Raw genomic sequence first — 21,332 nt, 5'->3', positions numbered from 1 at the left:
ATAAAGCCTTCAGAGCTGAGCTAAAGGAACAATAGTATGTATCTTGATTACATACATGCTGGTTTTACTAGAATGCCTTTATTTTTCAAATCCCACCTTCTGTGTGTCCCCTTATTCTCCCCTCCAGTGCCTTCCCACGGAGGTGACCTCCCATCTACTCTGCAAGCATCTTGTATGTACATGGTTTTTTTGCATGTTGAGTCCCCATTAGAATTTACATACCTTGAGTGCTGGGATTGTGTTTTTACCCTACTTTGTATTCCCAGTTGGCACATACTGCTTAAAAAATATTTTCGACTGACGGACTTTCACATTTTTCTTTAAAAATATTAATGATACCTTGTTCGTCTTCAAAGGTGATAAGTGCTTGTCCTTGCTGCAACTCATACTCAAATTGTGTAGTTACTTGAAATGAACAGGAGATATTTAAATATTGGCTGTCATCCTCAGGGCTCTCCACCGATGTGAACTTCATTTTCTTTTTAGGAACATTCTTTTTAATCTAATTTAAACAGAAATGTTTTATTAAGGACAAGACAAGGTAATTCATAGGTTTTTCCAGTTCTAATAATGGTTTTCAAAAACAATCATCAAAGAGCTCCAAGTATGGAAACTCTCCACTGGTGCAGATGAGCAACTCATCAGCAACTTATTGCCTAGTAGCACTGAGAGGTTAAATGATTTGTCCAGGGTCTCAAAGCTAGTATGTGTCAGAAGCAAGATTAAAAACTAGATTTTCCAGATAAGACTAGCTTTCTTTACACTATTCCACTGTGTGTTTAGTTATTAGACCATCAAATTGATTCTCCCTCTACTATACCATGATTCCCTATGAGAGGTATGCCGGAGCCCCCTCAGACGGGCTCAACAGAGACAACTGTTAAATTTTCAGTGTGAGCATTTATATCTTTGTTATTCAGTCATTTCAGTCTTGTCTGACTTTATGACCCCATTTGGGGTTTGCTTGACAAAGATACTGGAGTCATTTGCCATTTCCTTCTTCATCTCATTTTACAGATGAGGAAACTGAGGCAGACAGGGTTAAGTGACTTGCTGGGGTCACATAGCTAGTGTCTGAGGCCAGATTTGAACTCAGGTCTTCCTGACTCCAGGCCTGGAGCTCTATCTACCACACCACCTAGCTACCCACTTACACAGTGCAAATCAGCAAATATTACAAATCAAGGTTTGATTTGTTGTTTGGGGGTTTGCCTAGACTTAAGAAAGTGATGGAAAAATATTATTAATGCAGATTAAACTTAAAAGTATACCAAGCATATATAATATTGCTTTAGTGGATTTTTTAGTACTGAGGTGGAGAACACGTCATTGACTCCACTGACTATCTGGATGATCGTGGAATACTCATGTTTTGAACTTTGCTTTTAGCTTAAGTTTCTGCTTCTCAAGGACCAGCTTCCTCAAGCTACCACCCACACATGCATAGAGATAAGGCCCCTGCAAACCACTATTCCCTACCTCTACTCCAAAGATACTCTGTCCGAGCCATCTCGGGGAAGATAAATCACTTACTCATTCTGGAGGCAGATTAATTGGCACTGAAGCCTGGGTATTGCTTGTTTGAGATGATAAATGATGTACTACACATTGCTTCTCTTTCCTAAATTCATCTTACATCCTGTTAATTAGTATACCAAAATTTATTGATTTATATACTCATCTAACTGCCCAGAACAAAATGAGGAAGAGGCCTAATATTCTTCACTGGCCAAAGGATGGTTGCACATGCCAGTGATAGGCCTAATATGGAGTCATAACAGGGGCACTTAGCCCAAGATAGAAGGGCCTTGGAGATTGACCAATAATCACATCAAAAAGTGACTTGAACTGACTAGCTGTTATTTCCCCAATGGTCCTTGAGGGAGACTAGCACAGCTGATATTAGTAAAGCACAAAGCATACTTCAGAGTAAAAGAATGTCGGGCCCAGATTCTGTTATGTTGAATGGGACTACCACTTCAGAGCTAGTAAGAATGAACGATGGTATTGCCAATTTCTGTGAGATTTACAGGACTGCCATTTCCTACCAGATTCACTCTTCAGGCTCAGTGAAGTGATTGAATGAATGCTTGATGCAACACCTTCTCATTACTGACCTAACAGCCTCCAATCATCACTATTAGAAATTATGCCACTAGATGATCATTAATAGGAAATGTCGATATCATGACAAAATCATTAAAACTTTTGCATATCTAGTTCCCATTTTTACTCTGCATGCTAATATCCCAAAGATATACCATTTAATAGTAAATATAATTTTACTAACTAAATAGTAAAACATAATTTTTCTATTTAATGGTGAATATAATTATCTATTATTCATCAAGTAAATAATTTGGACCTATTCTCAAATGCAAATTTGTGATAAAGGTTCCCATTAAGCCCAAGTGGGTTTTCTATGAATTAGGAGATCGACTTTGCAAAAATAGCCTCAAGTACTTCAGAAGAAGCAAAGGGTTTTTAAAGTGAGGCATTGTGGGACAGAAGAAAGAGTGATGGATTTGGAGTCAGAGAATGTGGGTTCAATTCTTGGCTGTGCAACTTTAACTATCCATGTGACCTAGAGCAAGTTACTTAATCTGTGTGGGGCTCAGATTCTCCTCTATAAAATGAAATTACTTTTAAGGTCCTTATGATCCTGGGATGAATGAGTGAGTGAAAAAATGAATGAATTAATTAATAGCATGGAAATTTCTGAAGTTTCAGAATGATAGGAAGAGAGCTGCACTACAAGTCAGGGAGGTGGGTCCTGGAATTCCAATTTGCCAATTTGCCAATAACTAGCTCTTTGACCTTGGGAATAACAGATAATCTGTCATCTGTAAAGCAAGCAACTGAATTAGACTTCTATGTAGCTTTAAGGTACTGTAAGAACCTCTTTTCCAGAAAATAATTTCTACAATGATAACAATAATGTAAAGAAAAACAACTTTTTTGGGGGTTAAATAACTTGCCCAGGGTCATGCAGCTAATATGTACCAAGTGTCTGAGGCCAGATTTGAACTCAGGTCCTCCTGACTCCAGGGCTGGTGCTCTAACCACTGGGCCACCTAGCTACTCCAAGAAAAACAACTTTGAAAGACTTAAGAACTTTAACCAATTAAATGACCAACCATGATTTCAGAGGGCTAATGAGGATAATACCCACCTCCTGATAGGAAGGTAATAGGCATTAGGGTATGGAAAATCTGACAGTTTGTTTTGCTTGAATGTGCATATTTGTTATAAAAGTTTTTGCTTTTCTTTTTTTCTTCCCCCATTGGGGAATCTGGGGGTTACAAAACATTATAGAGATGCTTAAAAAAAAAAGGAAAAGAAAAGAGGATTATTGAAACTTCTTTTAAAGAAGAAAAGTCAGAAAGAAACAGAAACAAGCAGAACAATTTTAAAAGTTAAAGTTACATTTTGAACAGGACAGCTTTAAAAGTTACATGTTAAATTTACTTAAAAAGAAAAAGAAGCTGTATGTTAAAGAGAATCACGGTTTCATAGTCAAACCTCTCTCTACTTCTGTTCTAATTTGTACCTAGAACTACATATTTTATTGGGTGTTTTTTTTTTAAGTTCTGAATTAAGAAAAGAGGAAGGAAGGAAGGAAGGAAGGAAAAAATATCCTTCTTTCAGTGGCTTCACCAAAAGAACTGCTTTGCATCCATTCACGAGGGTACCTAAAACTCTAAACTTCTCTTGCTATATAATAGGCCATACCTCCAAAACACAGGAAACAGAAATGAAACAGTTCTAATTACTAAACTAATGTTTTAAATAAAAGGTTTTTTCCGTTATTAACAGAAAGTCCTGCTGAGAAAATTTAAATACTAAAGATTAAAATTGCAACCATGTTTTAATCTAGTTAAATATATGCTCATTGTTTTTTATAGAATTAAATTTAAGCTACACTCCATAAATGAATGAACTCACTGCATCATACTGGATTAAAAATGTCAGCTACCATGAAATTTTAATATTTAGCCACAAATCATTTAGCACATATTGAAACGAGACTCAAAATAATAATTAGCATGTTTTTAAAGTGGATTTTTGTATAATAAACCTAAAAGAGTTTTCTTTCAAAAAAAAAAAAGGTATTGACTGAAAAAATGGTACATAAAACATTTAAATACAAAGTTACCATATAGGATGAAGGTCGTTCCAACTCAGTTTCAAGCTTTTTAATCTCCATCTCTAGGTCAGTATTTGTTTTTATCATTTCATCAATGCTCTGAAAAATGGTGGAAAGAACAAATAGAATAAATTTTTTAAATTAAGCAAAATGCTTACCATCATGAAGTATCTAGTATAGTTCCAACCTGGAGAACTTGCTGTCAGAAATTCTCTCTCTTCCCTAGAGCCTTGCATAGCACTTTGTGCTTCTCATGGATTTATCATGCTCTATTTTGCATTATACATAACTATAACCTCCATAAGATCAAGGAACCCGCTACTTAATTTTTGTATCTCTCCCATAACCTAGCACCAGTACTCTCTACACATCAAATCTGGTTAATAAATATTGGTTGAATCTTACTAAATGGTTGTATGTTTAAAAGTAAAAAACTAAAGACATTTTTAAAGGTTTTTTTTTTTTACACGACCATGTATTATAAACTATCACATTTCTGAAAGGAGAGGTTATCAGAAAATAGATACAAAACTGGCAATGAAGCCAAATTGATTAACTTATATAAGTTTTCTAAATTAATGCTTGTACCTTTTGTATGTCATTTTTTGGGTCTTCTATTAGTTGTTTCAATTTTTCTTCTATTTGCTTGTTCTTTTTATCTTCAAGAAATTCCTCAAGAAGCTGCTGCAAGTCTTCTTCCTGAGCTGTTACCATTTTTTCCTCTAGAAAATAATCATCTTTTTAATATTCACAATGACTTAAGCTTAGGAATATTTAAGTTCCAGGCTAAGGAAAATGAAATAACAATCGACATCTTTTTATGGAAGACAAATATTTAAGGGGAAAATGCTTCCTTCCTAAATCTTCTATTTCCCTGGGATTTTTCTTTATCAATCATGCACTTGCTTCTTCTAGATCACAGACAAAACAAAGTAAATTCCTCAAGTTATTTCCAGTATTAAAACAATACTTAAGTCCAAAAGCTCTGAATTCTGTGCCTAACATAATGAAATTATGGCAGCAAAGAAAAGAATAAATATGGCACCTAGCTTTTCCTAGATGTCCTGGAGAGAAATCACTTGAGCTCCCAGTTTCAACAGTTCAACAGTTCAATTTATAAGGTGGGGAAATAGCTACCCTCTCTATTGCATAGGATTACGAGAAGGTCCAAATGAGAGGCCTGCAAAGTATCATCCAAATGTGAGGCATTATAACCTTAGAGTATTCTCTTCACAGTTTGTGATTTAAGTAGGAATTTGTCCTTTTTTTAAGGCTAACCTTCTGTTCAGTATTCCCTTTTGCATCCAAGAACAAGTATTTTCTTAAATATGTGAATAAATGAGACTTTTCCACCCACCATTTATATTCCCTTCTGATGGTCTGAACTGTCTTTTGTCTTCCTATCCCCAGTACTTAGCACAGTGCCGAGCCAACAAGGGAGATTTGACAAAAGCTTGTTTAATACAACTAAATATGATATTTGCTTTCCTGCTCAAAGAAAATAATAAAGGAAAGGAAGATCTTTTTTTTTTCTTTTGGTCACAGAGGCATATTTAGTAACAAAGACAACCAATAAAATCTCTGGAGACTTTGACCAGTTTTCTTAATTTTCTTTTGTGGCAAGGAGTAGAGTGGCACAAATGCCCATGTTTGACAATCAAACTGAAGGTTAGAAAAATCAGTCATTTCTTCCAGTGACTAAATGCACAGCTAGTGTCACAAATAGTAAAAGGAACTACCAATATATTTTACTGATTAAATTAAAATTCAGTTCAAAAATATTTTTGGTTTTGTGTTTGTTTCTATTCCCTGGATTTAGCAAAATTTCTGGCAAATAATAAATGTGTGTTGATTGACTAAGTTATCTATTATGAGTCAGACAATGAAATTAAGTCAGGCAAAGGTGGGAACTCGGATAGAATGTTGGACTTGAAATCAGGAAAACCTGAGTTCAAATCTTGACTACTAGCTTTGTGATCCTGGGCAATTAACCACTCAACCTCAATTTCCTCTTCTTAATATGAGGATAATACCCACCATAAAAAGCTATTATGATGATAGGGATAACCTAAGACACAAACACAGAAAGTTCATGACTCCCAAACATCGACAAGCAATGCCTCAAAACATAGCTTAGACAAAAATTCAACTAGAATTCCTAGAAAAGATGAAGCAAGAGGTTCATTAAAGAGTAAAAAAATGATTTTATCATTGAAAAGAGTGCTAGAGTAAAAAAATAATTAAAAAGAAATGAGAGCTATGGAAGAAAGAATTAAAAAGGGAATTAACAGCTTAGCATAAGTATAAAACCTTGTCTAAATAAATTGGAATAGACCAAATAAAAGCCAATGACTCCATGAGACCAAAAGAAATATTAAAACTAAGTCAAAAGGCTAAAAAAAGAAATACACACAAACAGAGCAGAAGAAAATGTAAGGTATCCCATAGAGGAAAAAAAAAAACAACCTGCAAAGGGTTAGGGAGGGAAAAAAATTAAGAATTATTGGGCTCTCTCAATGCAATGACCAAAAAATAGCCTAGACATCATATTTCAAGATATCTTATCTTAAAAGAAAACTGCCCAGATTTCTTAGAACCAGAGGTCAAAGTGGAAAGAAAAAGATTTTCTGAAGAAAACCACCTAATGAATGGATTATAGCCAAAATCCAGGGCTTCCAGAATTTTATAATAAAAATACTACAAGCAGTCAGTAAGAAAGAATTCAAGTATTGAAAAATCACAAATAGGATCACATACAATTTGGCAGCCACCACCATAAAAGGTTGGAGAACTTGGAAGAAACATTAAATGATCAATGTGAATGAACAATGATAAAGGATTAAATAATGATAAACTGCTTACATTCAAATACAGAGAGGTGATATATATATGCTTTCTGAACTCTATCGTCATCAACTATCATAGAAGAAATCTAATTAGACAAAGCTTGGGAGTGATTCTGTTATTTTTTGATTATCTTAAGAGAAGAATGAAAAGAAAGGGAAAGAAAAGCAGTGGGGATGGGGGAAAGGAAAGGTATATTAGGGGAAATTATCTCACATAAGGGTGTGCAAGTAGACATCTGTACAGACAAGGAAGAGGTGTTCAAGTGGAGTTTCTGACACTTGAACCTCACTCTCATCTAAACTGGTCAAGGAGGGAAGAATATATACACAGTGAGACTTAGGTTAGGGGGAGAGAAGATTAAGGATTAGTCCTAAGCAAAAATAAACTTTATGAATCTATAAAAATATTTATAACTTTTTGATGTGGCAAAGAATGGTAATTTGAGGAGCTGCCCATAAATTGGGGAATGGTTGAAAAAGTTATGGGTAAGAAATGATGAAGGGGATAGTTTCAAAGAAAATCTCAGAAAACTTAAATGAATTGATGCAGAGTAAAGCAAATAGAACTATGAGAACAATTTACACAATGACAATAATGTAGCAAAGAAAACACCATCAAAAGAATTAGGGACTCTGCTCAGTGCAATAACCAACCACAATTCCAGAGGACAAATGCAGAGCGATAAGGAGGTGAAGTACTCAGAGTACAGAATAAGACATATTGCTTTTTGGACACAGTCAATGTGGACATTTATTTTCCTTGACTATACATGTTTGTAGCAGGGATTTTGCTTTTCTTTCATTCTTTCATTCTTATTGTGGAGAATCAGAAGGCAAATTTTTGCTCATTGAAAAAATAAAAATGTTTTAATTTCCAGGGGTGGGGGAAGGAGTATATTCCAGGAATGGAGGGATATCTTTTGCAAAGGCACAGAGACTGGCCAGGAGAGAGAATGTCCTGTACAGGGAATGGCAAAAATGGGCTACTTTGGCTGGATTATAAAGTGTGTAAAGGAAAATGATGACCAATACATCAATCACTCAATTAAAATGCATTTATTAAGTACTTACTATATGGCAGGCATTTTGTCAAGCACTGGGGAGACAAAGAAAGGCAAAAACAATCCCTGCCCTCAAAGAACACATTCTATTGAGACAAACATATAAATAGATTTTACAAGATACATATAGAGTAGACAGAAGGTAAATATTGGGAGGAAGCCTGGAAAGGTAGGCTAGTATCAGATGGTTAAGGATTTAAAAAAAAAGAGTTGGCACCCGACTTTCTTAAGCAGAGTAGTCAATCATATAGTCAGACATCAGAAGTATCAATTTGGCAGTTTTGTATAGAGGATGGATTGGAGGAGAATTAATCTAGATAAGGAAAGACCAATTAGGATTGCAATAGCACAGGTAAGAGGTGATAACGGCCTGAACTAAGCTGGTGGCCATATGAATGGAGTGAATCAGTCAGGTGCGAGATATATTGTGGATAAATATTGCCAGGTATAAACCTCATTAACTGTTTGTACAAGAGGGATAGGGAACAGTTGAAGATAACTCTGACTGTGGTTTCTTAACATAAAGAGAAGTTGGGAAGGGTGAAGGTTTGGAGGGAGGAAAAGATAAAGAGTTATGTCTTGGACACATGGAATTTTAAATGTCCACGGGATATGTCATGTGGTCCAACTAAGATTTTATATGGATTCTCATAATCTCAAGGGCATTAAGAAAAAAAGAAAGAGGTAGAGTTAACCTCAAGAACAACTTGATGGAAATCCAAACTGAGTGTTTTTTGTGGATTCAATGTGAATCAACAGTGGTACATAGAAGCCAAATTAATTCAGTTCAACAAATTTTTTTTTTCTTTTTTTTTTAACTAGGCAGTGGGGTTAAGTGACTTGCCCAGGGCACACAGCTAGTAAGTATCAAGTGCCTGAGGCCAGATTTGAATTCGGGTCCTCCTGACTCCAGGGCCAGTGCTCTATCCACTGAGCCACATAGCTGCCCCTCAGCAAATATTTGTTAAGCATGTGCAAGGCACTGTACTAGGCACCAAGGAAACACAGACAAGATGAAAAGCAAGTCCAGTATTAAAGAGCTTCCATTCTACTGGAAGTTAACGCAATCTTAGACTGCATTAAGAAAAGCATAATGTAGGGAGCAGCTAGGTGGCGCAGTGGATAGAGCACTGACCCTGAAGTCAAGAGGACCTGAGTTCAAATCTGACCTCAGACCAAACACTTGATACTTACTAGCTGTGTGACCCTGGGGAAGTCACTTAAGCCCCATTGCCTTTATAAAAAAAAAAAAAGAAGAAAAGCATAATTTACAGGACTGGGGGAGGAAAGATGAAAAAACTGTACTCTGTGCTGGTCAAGCAATATCTGGATTGTTGTGTTCAGTTGTAGGCACTAGACATTTTTGGAAGGCCCTTAATAAACTGGAGAACATCCAGAGGCAAGTGACTAGGATGTTTCAAGGACTAAAGTTTGTCCTCAGCTCCCTTATCTACAAAACAAAGAGATTAGACCAAATGTGACTAAGGACCGGGTGATTCTAAGGCTCTTTCAAGATCTAGATCCTCTATGCTCTGATTCTCTCATTATTTACTTTCTATCATCTTATTTTTAAAAGGTACAACAAAAGCTAAAGCAAAAAGTGAATGCTAAAACCAGCTATTTGGTACTATAGACACACGTGGTTTGACCATTCCTGCTCATGTTTTGGAAAGAACAGTCAACTGGGTGCCAGTATGAGGAAAAAGCTTTCTGACCCTAAAGAACTAAACAAATAGGAGTAGCCGTTACTAACCTCAACACTACCACTCAGTGGCTGTGTGGCAATGGAAAAGTCTCTTCATCTCTCTGAGCCCGGCCAAAATGAGGAGGGTTGGACCAGATAGTCACAGGCTTTCCTTTCACATTTATTTGTATTTATTAGCAATATTAGGAAGAGTTATGTCAATTCAATTCCACAAAATCTCTTGAATCCATCACCTTCTCCCTTTTCATATGGCCACTCTACTGGTCCAGGGCCATATCACTATTTGACTGGACTGCTACAATAGCTTTCTAATTTAACTGGACTCCCTACTTCTAGTCTCTTCTCTCTCGAACCTACCCTCCAGACAGCTGCGAAAATAACTTTCCTAAACTATAGATGTATGTGATGTGGTCAGACCATGCCACCCTTCTCCTTAAGAATTTTCAATGGCTCGCTACCACCTGTAGGATGAAATGCAAACTTTCTTGTGGCACAGCTAACATTTACATAGTAACTTAAAATTTTCAAAGCACTTTACATATATTTATCTAGGTTGAGTCTGACAACACCCTAGTGAAGTAGATGTTACTATCCTCACTTTATAAATCAAAAAAAGGGGCAGCTAGGAGGCGCAGTGGATAGAGCACCGGCCTTGGAGTCAGGAGGACCTGAGTTCAAATCCAGCCTCAACCACTTGACACTTACTAGCTGTGTGACCCTGGGCAAGTCACTTAACCCCATTGCCTCACCAAAAAACAAATAAATAAATTTTTAAAAAATGAGTCTGAGAGAGGTTAATTGACTTGTCTAGGTCACCCAGCTAGTAAGTATCTGAATCAAGAATCAAACTCGAGTCTTCCTGCCTCCAAGTCCTGACTACTAACTTGGAATATATAGTCCTTCACATTATGGGTCCCACCTATCTTTCCAGACATACTTACCATTACTCCTTTTTACATATTCTTTATTCTGGCCAAATTGGCCTCCAGGCTGTTCCCAGAATTCAGCATTCCATCTCTATCTTTTCACATCTCTTTAAATTGTCCCTAATTCCTTCAAAGTTCACCTCAGGCATCACTTCCTTCCTTTTGCTACCCAATTCTCCTACCTGTTATTGGTTTCTCCTTCCTTAAATTATCATGTATTTATTTGTTTAATTAACTGTGGTTACCTCCCCCCCACAATGTAAAGTCCTAGAAAACAAGGACTAGTTTTTGTTTTGTCTGAATTCACAGCACTTATCACAACATCTTACATACAGTAGGGGCTTACTAAATGCTTCTTGAAAGGATGAATAAATGAAATTTTAATTTCCTCCTTGACTAATTAGTACATGAATCTTTCTCCTTGTGATCTCCCTATCTTTGTGTAGCCTCCAAAATAATAAATGTTTGCTGAATCAAATTATCTAATCTTCACTCTGCCCAATCTAAACATTAAACACTCATGTGACATTGGGTAAATGACTTTATTTCTCTGGTCCTCAGTTTCTTCATCTGCAAAATTGGGAGGAATGGACTAGATGATCTTTAAGGTTACTTGCAACTCTAAATATATGTTGCTGGGATTATTCCATCGTTCTTCTAACTTTGTGCTCTAAAATGTATTCATTCTTAATCTGCATTTGAGGTATGTCTTAATATTCATGTCTTGATTTAATGCCTTAATTCTTCCAATGGAATGCCTTATACAGGTGCCATCATCTTAACAGGTTGTAAATTCCCAACAGGAACTCTCTGCTGAAGCATACAGCAGAGTGAGATAGTGGAAATCTGGCTTCTAGTCCTGGCTCGAACTGTGTTTGGGTTAATTTGGGGGAAATGGTTCTAGATTTAGAATAAGAAAGATTAGATTTGAACCCTAGATCTCCTTTTGACTACCTGTGTAACATTGGGCAAAAAAACCAACACCTATTTGAGCCTAAGTGTACTCTTGTAAAATGAAACGGTTGATACCTTCTGTCAGAGAGAGAATGGACTTAAAAGGCACAATGAGACACACATTTTTGGAGCATGGCCAATGTGGAAATGTGTTTTGAAGCTCTATGTATATTTGTTATGAGAGTTTTTTCTTTTTCTTTTTTTTTAATCTATCAATTGCAGAGAGGAACAGTAGGAGAGAGAATGAATGCTTGTAAAACATAACAAATAGAACACAATTATAAAACACTTTTCACACAAATAAAGTCAGATCTAAATAACTGGAAAAACATCAGTTGCTCATGGGTAGGCCGAGCTAACATAATAAAAATGACAATTCTACCTAAGCTAATTTACTTATTCAGTGCCATACCAATCAAACTACCAAAAAATTATCTTATAGAGTTAGAGAAAATAATAACAAGATTCATTCGGAAGAACAAAAGGTCCAGAATATCAAGGGAACTAATAAAAAGAAATGCAGGGGAAGGTGGTCTAGCCATTCCAGATCTTAAATTGTAAAAGCAGCAATCATCAAAACTGCTTGGTACTGGCTAAGAAATAGAGTGGTGGATCAGTAGAATAGTTTAAGTATGCAAGACACAGTAGTCAATAACTATAGTAATCTATTATTTGATAAAACCAAAGACCCCAGCTTCTGAGATAAGAACCCATTCTTTGAAAAAAAAAACTGCTGGGAAAACTGGAAAAGAGTGTAGCAGAAACTAGGCATCTCACACCATACACCAAAATAAAGTCAAAATGGGTTCATGATTTAGATATAAAGGCTGATACTGTAAGCAAACTGGGAGAGCAAGGAATAGTTTACCTATCAGATTTATGGAGAACAGAAGAATTCATGACCAAATAGGAGATAAAGAATATTATGAAAAGCAAAATGGATAACTCTGATTAAATTGAAAATTTAAATTTTGCACAAACAAAGCCAATGCAACTAAGATTAGAAGAAAGGTAGAAAATTGGGAAAGAATTTTTACAACCAGTCCCTCTGATAAGGGCCTCATTTCTAAAATACATAGAGAATTAAGTCAAATTTATAAGAATACAAGTCATTCCCCAATTGATAAATGGTCAAAGGATATGAACAGGCAGTTCTCAGATGAAGAAATTAAAACCATCTGTAGTCCTATGAAAAAATGCTCTAAATCACTATTGATGAGAGAAATGCAAATCAAAACAACTCTAAGGTTCCACATCATAACTACCAGATTGGCCAAGATGACAAAACAAGAAAATGATAAATATTGGAGAAGATGTGGGAAAATTGGAACACTAGCACATTGTTGGTGGAGTTGTGAAATGATCCAACCATTTTATAGAGCAATTTGGAACTATGCCCAAACGGCTATAAAAATGTACATACCCTTTAACCCAGCAACAGCACTTCTAGGGTTATATCCCAAAGAGATCATACAAATGGGAAAAGGACCCACATGCACAAAAATATTTGTAGCATCTCTTTTTGTGGTGGCAAAGAATTGGAAATTGAGAGGATGCCCATCAATTGGGGAATGGCTGAACAAGTTGTGGTATATGAATGGAATACTATTGTGTTATAAGAAATGATGAACAGGCTGACTTCAGAAAAACCTGGAAAGACTTCTATGGTCTGATGCTGAGTGAAGTGAGCAGAACCAAGAGAACATTGTACACAATAACAGCCACGTTGTGCGATGACTAATATTGACAGACTTAACCCTTCTCAGCAATACAAGAATCTAAGACATCTCCAAAGGCCTCATAATGGAAAATGCTATCCACATCCAAAGAAAGAACTATGCAGTTTGAATGCATATCAAAGCATACTGTTTGATCTTTTTTTTCTTCTGTTGTGTTTTGTTTCCTCTTTCTGGTGGTTCCTCCTATTGATTCTAATTCTTACTTACAACATCACTAATGCGAAAATATGTTTAATAGAAATGTATATGTATAACATATATTAGATTGTGTGTCATCTTGAGGAGGGAAGTGGGGAGGGGGAGAAAAAGTTAAAACTCAAAAGTTTATGGAAATGATTGTTGATAAATCAAAATAAACTAATTTTAAAAATAATAAATAAAAAAAACCTCTTGAAACATAAAATGAGGAAGATGAAATAGATGATTTCCAATGTGTCTTTAGTTCTAAATCCCTCAGTCCTATATCAATTCACCGTCTAAGCCTCAGTATTCTTAACTGAAAAATGGGGATAAAACTTCCACAACTTACCATTGCAGAGGGATCATTGTGGGGGGAAATATGCACACACACACACACACACACACACTCACTCACACACACACACACTCACTCACACACACACACACACACACACTTTGTGAATCTTAAAGCTAGGTGATGCAGTGAATATAACACTGGGCCTGAGAACAGGATACCCTGAGTTCAAATTTAGCCTCGGACACTTACTAGCTGTGTAAACCTGGTCAAGTCACTTAACCTCTGTCAGTCTCAGTTTCTTTATCTGTCAGATGAGGATAATAATAGGACCTACCTTCAGGATCAAGTGAGATAATATTTGTAAAGCACTTGGCAAACTTTACAGTGATATATAAATGCTAACTAATGTTACTTAAAGGGATAAATACCTACTAAGTATCTATTACATACAAAGTACTATGCTAGGCAGTGGAGATAAAAAAGTGGATACGATCCCAGCCCTAGTCACACGGAACTTGGAATTGACAAATTGACAAATAAGCATATTCCAAAGGGGAAGTTCAGCAAAGCACCATGAGAATATGAAGGAGAGATAATTTGCAGCTATGAGTCAGGGATGGCTTTAGGACACCTCCATTGGACTCCCTGTCAAGGGAGGGGATTCAACAGTTAAGATGAAGTAGGGAGTTGGAGCTGGAGTGCAATAAAAACAGAAGAGAAAAGGGATAAACAAAGTTTCTGGTTTAGTGGAAATTGGGGAGTATGTGGAGGGGACAATGGGGGGAGGGGTTAAGGGGAAGTAGGAAATCATTTGAGAAGTGCCTTAAATGCCTTAAAATACTCTACTACTTAGGCAATGGGGAGCCACTGAAGAAATTTCTTAGCAAACTCAATATGAAGAGTAAATTAGGAAGATTACTTGGGCAGCAGAGTCACAATCTCTCTGGACTTCAATTCCCTCATTTATAGAATGAGGGGGCAGCTCAGTGGCACAGTGGATAGAGTACTGGGCCTGAAGTCAGAAAGTCTCATCTTTCTGAGTTCAAAGCTGGCCTCAGACACTTACTAGCTGTGTGAGCCTGGACAAGTCATTTAACCTTGTTTGCCTCAGTTTCTTCATCTGTAAAATGAGTTAGACAAGGAAATAGCAAACTCCTCGAGGATCTTTGCCAAGAAAACTCAATGAGTCCACAAAGAGTTGGACTACTAAACAACAACAGAATGAATAGATTAGGAGTTAACCTGATGTCAATTAAATTGTTTTTTTAAATATTTTGATAACTGTACTTCAGTATAATTGGTTTTCTTGGTAATGCTATGTATTTCATTCATGGATTAAAAAACAATCTTCTGACAAGGGTTTCATAGACTTCATTAGATTGCCATGACACAAAAAAGGTTAAGAGCCCCTAGACTGGGTTATTGCTAAGGTCCAGTCTAGCTCTAAAATTCCATGATTATAGCAACGATTTTCTACTTAAGAGCTTCCAAGACAGAGTTCACAGTGACAGACTGTCCCCCATGCCTGAGATGCATTTCCTCCACACCTCACCTCACGGAATCCCTCTTTTCCAAATGGCAGCTCAAATATCACGTTCTATGGGCAGCCTTTCATTATCTTTCTCCCACCCTCCAACAAATACTAATGCTAGTTAGCTAATGCTAACAAAATTCTGTTGCATTTAACTACTTTAACCTATGCTTATACTTATTCACCTTATATTTATGCTGTATATTTTTTTATATAGACTCGTCTCCTTCACTACAAATAGGATTGTTTCATTCTTTGCACTTGAACTCCAGTACCTAACAGGTCCCAGCACTAAGTAAGAAGGTACTTAATAAATACTTATAGGCTGATCAATTTGTAGTCAGAGGGCCTCAGTACCAATCCTGGCTCTGCCACATGCTACCTTTGTAACCTTGGGCAACCTCTTGAAACTCCCAGTTTCCTCATCTATAAAACGAGAGTTTTGGACAAGATGGCTTCTAACACTCCTTCCAACTCTAAATCTATGGTCCTACAGTTCAGTAGTACTTATGAAATACATGAGAGAAGCTAGAGACACAAGATTACTCAAAACATAAGTCAGTCAATCAGGCTAGAAAGAAGGGTGTCCTTCTTAGGAAATAAGGATGGATAGGCAGGTCGTAGAACCTCTAAGGTCAAGACTAGAGTTTTTTCTGTAGGCAAGGGAGATCCATTATATGTTTTTGAACTTGGGATTGACATGATGAAAATGGCACTTTGGGAAGATTATTCTTCTACTGGCATATGACTATAATGGAACAATATTGTATCATAAGAAATGACAAAAGGGTTGGTTTTAGAGAAACCTAGGAAGACTTCTATGAACTGAGAAGAACAAAGAGAACAATGTATACAGTAACAACATTACAGAGAAAACAACTCTGAAAGACTTGAGAACTAACTGATCCATGCGATGGGCCAACAATAATTCCGGAGAACTAAAGATGAAACTTGCTACTTACCTCTTGATATAAAGGTGATAGATTCAAGATGCTGAATAAGGCCTACAATTTTTGGACACAACCAATGTGGGAATTTGTTTCACTTGGCTTTGTTTATTTGTTATAAGGGCTTTGATTTTTTTTTCTTTTTTCTTCTCAGTGGCGGAGAGTGAAAATGCGGGAAGGGATGGGATAGAATGATAGGGGGAAAAAAAAAAGTAAGATCACTAAGGTATTTTTTAATGGAAAGAAAGGAATTGAAGGAAGACCAGAGAGAGGTAGGGAGAATTTATAGGCCAACTTTGAAAGCTACAAATTGAACTTACTATATACCTAAAAGGTAAAAGCAAGCTGGATATAATAAAGCATTTCATATCCAATCTTCTTTTTCTCTTCTACTATATATAATGCAAATGGCCATCCTATTTGATGTTTGTTAAATTAAAATTTTTTAATTTAAAAAATTAAAGTACTTCCTCACAAAACCCTGGGCTCCTACTACCATATGATTTTGCATGTCACTTTTCCTCTATGGGACTTCAGCTTCCTATCTACAAAAATAATCTCTGAGGTCCCTTCCAATCTCCAAATCCTATTTTATCCTTCAGAAATAACTATACAACTGTAGTACCAATTACTGAGATTCAAATTGACCTGAATGCCAGCTGAAAAATTAAAAAGGCATTTTGATTAAAAAATATGTTGGGGAAAGGCCAGTTTACTTTTATAAACTTTTCTTTTCAAACACCTGTGCAATAAGTAAATAGTTAATAATAAATAATAAAATAAATAGATAAATAATAATAAAATAATAACATAATAAAATAATAACATAATAAAATAAAAAGATACAAGAATTAAACAGGGCCTACTTTGGCTATTCCCATCTTTAAGAAATGCAATTTTGGGGCAGCTATGTGGCGCAGTGGATAGAGCACCAACCCTGGATTCAGGAGCACATGAGTTCAAATCCAGCCTCAGACACATAACACTTACTAAATGTGTGACCTTGGGCAATTCACTTAACCCCACTGCCTAACCAAAAAAAAAAAACAAAAAAGAAATGCAATTTTTAAAAATATATTTTAAGAGGTCCAATGAGTCGTGCACATATATATCATGGCTGAAGTATTGATCAGGAGTCCCCCATCTCACTTAATGGAATTGCCCCAATCCAGTCAGTGAAATTAAGGCCTTATAGTATCTGTTGTTAGCATCCTCCCCTTCTACTTTTTTTGATGGGAACGGTAATTTCATTTCATTGATGTAGAAAGTCTCCATTGAGGAATTTCTTTCCTCATATAGATTGGCATCTTCTTTGCAGTTTATGGTCTTAGATAGAGAATTCTTAATCTGGGATATACAAACTTTTTAAAAAATATTTTGATGACCACATTTCACTATTTCATTTCCTCTGTAATCCTGTATATTTTGTTTTATGCATTCAAAAATATTATTCTAAGAAGAGGTCCATGGACTTCACCAGATTGTGAAAGGGGGTCATATGGCATTTTTAAAAGGTTAAGAATTTTGACCTTAGAAAGTTTCCTTGGGGCTTGAAAGGTTAAGTGACTTGGCCAGGGTCACACATTAGTATGTGTAACAAGCTGCCTTTGAAACTAGTTTTTCCTGTAATTTCAATAGGCCAGCAAATGTTCAGCCTGTTAAGAAGAAATGACCACTTGCTCTAGGTTTCTACTAGGACTCCACAAATAAAAAGATTTATGTAATTCTCTACCAAGATAGCAAATTTTGAAAGACAGAAGAATCACGGAGGCGATTTCTTTTGGTTTCACTTTCAGAAGTGAAACAAAACAGGCTGTTTAAGGAGTCTCAGAGCCATGATGGGGGAGGGGGTGCTTTGACAAAGGGCAGTTCAGCAAAGAGGGCATTTAGCAAAGTGACTCTCAGGCAGATTTATTCTCTGTATCCCTACTGTCAGTTAGTGCCCAGCTGAAAGGGGCTGGCCATCCCACACCCGCCAGAGCGCCACTACCCGGCAGTAAACTGTGCCAAAGCTGTACCTTTGCCTGACAGTCCTTACAGAGAGCAAAGGATTTGCCCCTCCACTTCTGGCAGCTCAGAGGCCTCAGGCTTCCAGGTGGTTCCCAAAAGATTCCCCCATTACCTGCCTGCCCCATACCTCTAATCTGGGCTCCTATACGTTGAGAATGCAGGACCAGCAGGGGCAGGGCAACGAAAGCAGCAGCAGCAACAGCTCCGGCCACACAAATAGTCCCTCTAGGCTACAGAGCAATCACACCGAGGAGGTGGGAGTTACCTCGAAGTCCAGGCGGGGCCACTGGCACCAAACAGGCTCTCTCCTTTTCCTGGAAGTCACGTGAAGATCGGTGGGAGGGAAAGGAAGAGAAACACCCAGTAGCTAGTAGTCTTCTGTGTCCCCTTTGAGTCAGTTCCTTCTCAAAAGGCCGTTATGTGGAAATGGAGTTTCCCAACTTCCCAAAGAGTTTGTAATTCCGTAAGTCCACCGTGGGATTTCTCATTTCCCTAAAAAAAATGCCCAGGTTGAGAAGCAAGTGGTGAGAGGGAAGGAGAGCAACCAGAGTTTGGGGTTTTTTATTTGTTTGTTTTTTGCATTCGAATTGCACCTAGGACTGTTATTGGGCTTTCACTTTACAAAAAGCATGACTTTGTTTCAAAACAGGTTTTGTTTTGGTTTTTGTTAGTTTGTTTTAATTAGTGTATGGAATGTTGGCCTGGGGCCATTGTTACTTTAATGACTGAACTTCATCTTTTTTCTAATTAAATATTTTTCAATTAGTGAGTATTTATTTTTCTATTCTCCTTCGACCTCCCGTTGAAAAAGAAAAAAAAAAAACTTTTGTAACAAAGATACATAGTCAACCAAAACAGATTCCCCCTTTAGCCATGTCAAAGTATGTACCTCTCTTTCTGTACATTGAATCCATCACCTCTTTGTCGGATGTGGACAGCATTATTCATCATTAGTCTTCTGGAATGGTGGTTGATCAAAGTTCCTAGGATAGACTATATGCTACTTAAGTATTTCCTTTAAAAAAAGAAAAGATACCTTTTATGTCAGCAAACATAGAAAGAAACCTCAAAGTAGAACCATAGATTTAGAGCTGGAAGAGACCCTAAAGGTCATCTAGTCCAGTTCTCACTATAGTTAATTCATCCCAGGCCACCAAACCAGACTATGCTTTACATCCCATCCAGCTATCCACCCCTGCACCCAGAAGAGTAATGGCTCATTCATTCATTCAACTTTCATTTTACTGATGAGGAAACTGAGACCCATCCATGGTGGTTAAATGATGTGCCCAAGGTCAAATAGGCAGTAAGCATTAGAGTCAGGATTTGCATCTAGGTCCTCAAGACAGTGCTCTTTCTGAATCCCAAAGCATTCAGTCAACAAGCATTTATTAAACATATACTGTGTGCCAGACACTGTACTAAACACTAGGGATGGAAAGGCAAAAACAGTTCCTGCCTTCAAGGAATTCACATTCTAATAGAGAAGACAGCACATATACAATGGTGGATCAGGAAAAACTTCTTGCTGAAAGTGAGATTTTTAGCTGATATTTGAAGGAAATCAGGTAAGTAGAATATGAAGATCGTGAAGTAGGATGTCTATGGAACATCCAGTTTGAGATGGCAAATAGGCAGTTGGAGATGCTAAAATATTGGTCAGAAGAGATTAGGGCAAGATAAATCTAGAATCCTCTGTACAGATATGATAATTAAATCCATGGGAGCTGAGCACCAAGCAAAATAGTATAGAGCAAAAAGAAAAAAGAACCCAGGAAAAAGCCTTGGGGGACACCCATTATTTTCTGGCATGACCTGAATGAAGATTCAGCAAAAGAAAGCAAGAATGAGCAGGCCTACAGGTAGGAGGAGAACCAGGAAAGATCAGTATTGAGAAAATCTAGAAATAAGACAGCATCAAAGAGGAGTGATTGACAGTATCAAAGGCTGCAGAACAGTCAAGAAAGACAAAGACCATTAGATCTGACAATTAATAGGCTATTGGTAACTTGGAAGAGAGCCTTTTTGGTTGAATGATGAGATGGGTAGTCAAATTGTAGAGAGTTTGGAAGAGTTAGAGAAAAAGAAGTGGAGGCACTAAATGTAGATGACTATCTCAAGAAGTTTAGCCATGAAAGGGAGGAGAGCTATAGGACAATAGCTATTAGAGATGGACAGATCAAGTGAGGGGTTTTGAGAATGAGGGAAATATGGGCATATTTGTTGGCATATGCCAACTGGAAAGTGCCAGTTAACAGGAAGCAATTAAAGATTAGTGAGAGAGTAGGGATAACTGAACTACATTCCCAAATAACTGCTAAGTAAAATTTTCTGTAGCGTGATTGCAGCAGATGGTACAAGTCACAGTAACATTTTACTGTTTGTGAACAGGAGGGATGCTCTAACTTTAATAATTTGGTACCATTATTATGCATTTTACTTGACTAGAGTTTTGCTGCCATCTAATGTGTCTAAAATAGTTATAATCTGTGTATACAATATTCCTTTGGCTCTTTCTTCACTTGGTATCACTTCAGACAAGTCTACCCATGTTTCTTTGAATTGTTCGTATTTGCTTCTCCTAACTTTGCAATAATATTCCATTGCATTCACATACCACAATTTATTTAGCCATTCCCTTGTCACCAGAAAAATTCTTTCCATTTTTTTCATATGATAAATAATGCTACTTCTGTGGGCATTTTCACATGTGTGGATCTTTTCTTGCTGGCAGTAACCACCGTGGGGTTACAATGGTACAATTGCTAGGTCAAAAGAGACGAAAAATTTAGTAACATTTCTTGTGCAATTATAAACTTTTCCTGAATGGTTGAACCAGATTACAGCTCCATTAGCACTGCCAATATATTTCTGATTAATCTTTGGTTTATTTAAAAACACAAACCAGTGGTTCTCAAAATTTTATTCCTCGTGATACAAGACAGTAGCAGTATTCTTTGCTGGGAGGAATCAAGCATGTGCGTCTGA

The 21,332-nt window shown here is 36.8% G+C and overlaps 1 protein-coding gene across 2 annotated transcripts in view; it reads right to left on the bottom strand.

The window, feature by feature from the left end:
* Positions 1–18,713, bottom strand: part of NMI (N-myc and STAT interactor) — a 33,437-nt gene extending 14,724 nt beyond the window's left edge. The window contains exons 1-4 of one of the 2 annotated variants that reach the window (XM_027877573.1): positions 18,610–18,713; positions 4,736–4,869; positions 4,157–4,246; positions 340–502 (exon numbers count right to left, since the gene is read on the bottom strand). In XM_027877573.1, the coding sequence (XP_027733374.1) occupies positions 340–502; positions 4,157–4,246; positions 4,736–4,861 (379 nt within the window). In that variant the 5' untranslated portion in view covers positions 4,862–4,869; positions 18,610–18,713. The other variant, XM_027877574.1, reaches the window with a different exon arrangement.
* Between the last annotated feature and the right edge of the window lie 2,619 nt (positions 18,714–21,332).

Source organism: Vombatus ursinus, unplaced genomic scaffold, assembly GCF_900497805.2.
Source record: "Vombatus ursinus unplaced genomic scaffold, bare-nosed wombat genome assembly UNPS02014813.1, whole genome shotgun sequence".
NCBI classification, from domain to species: Eukaryota; Metazoa; Chordata; class Mammalia; order Diprotodontia; family Vombatidae; genus Vombatus; species Vombatus ursinus.
This window is presented reverse-complemented; position numbering and strand designations above follow the sequence as displayed.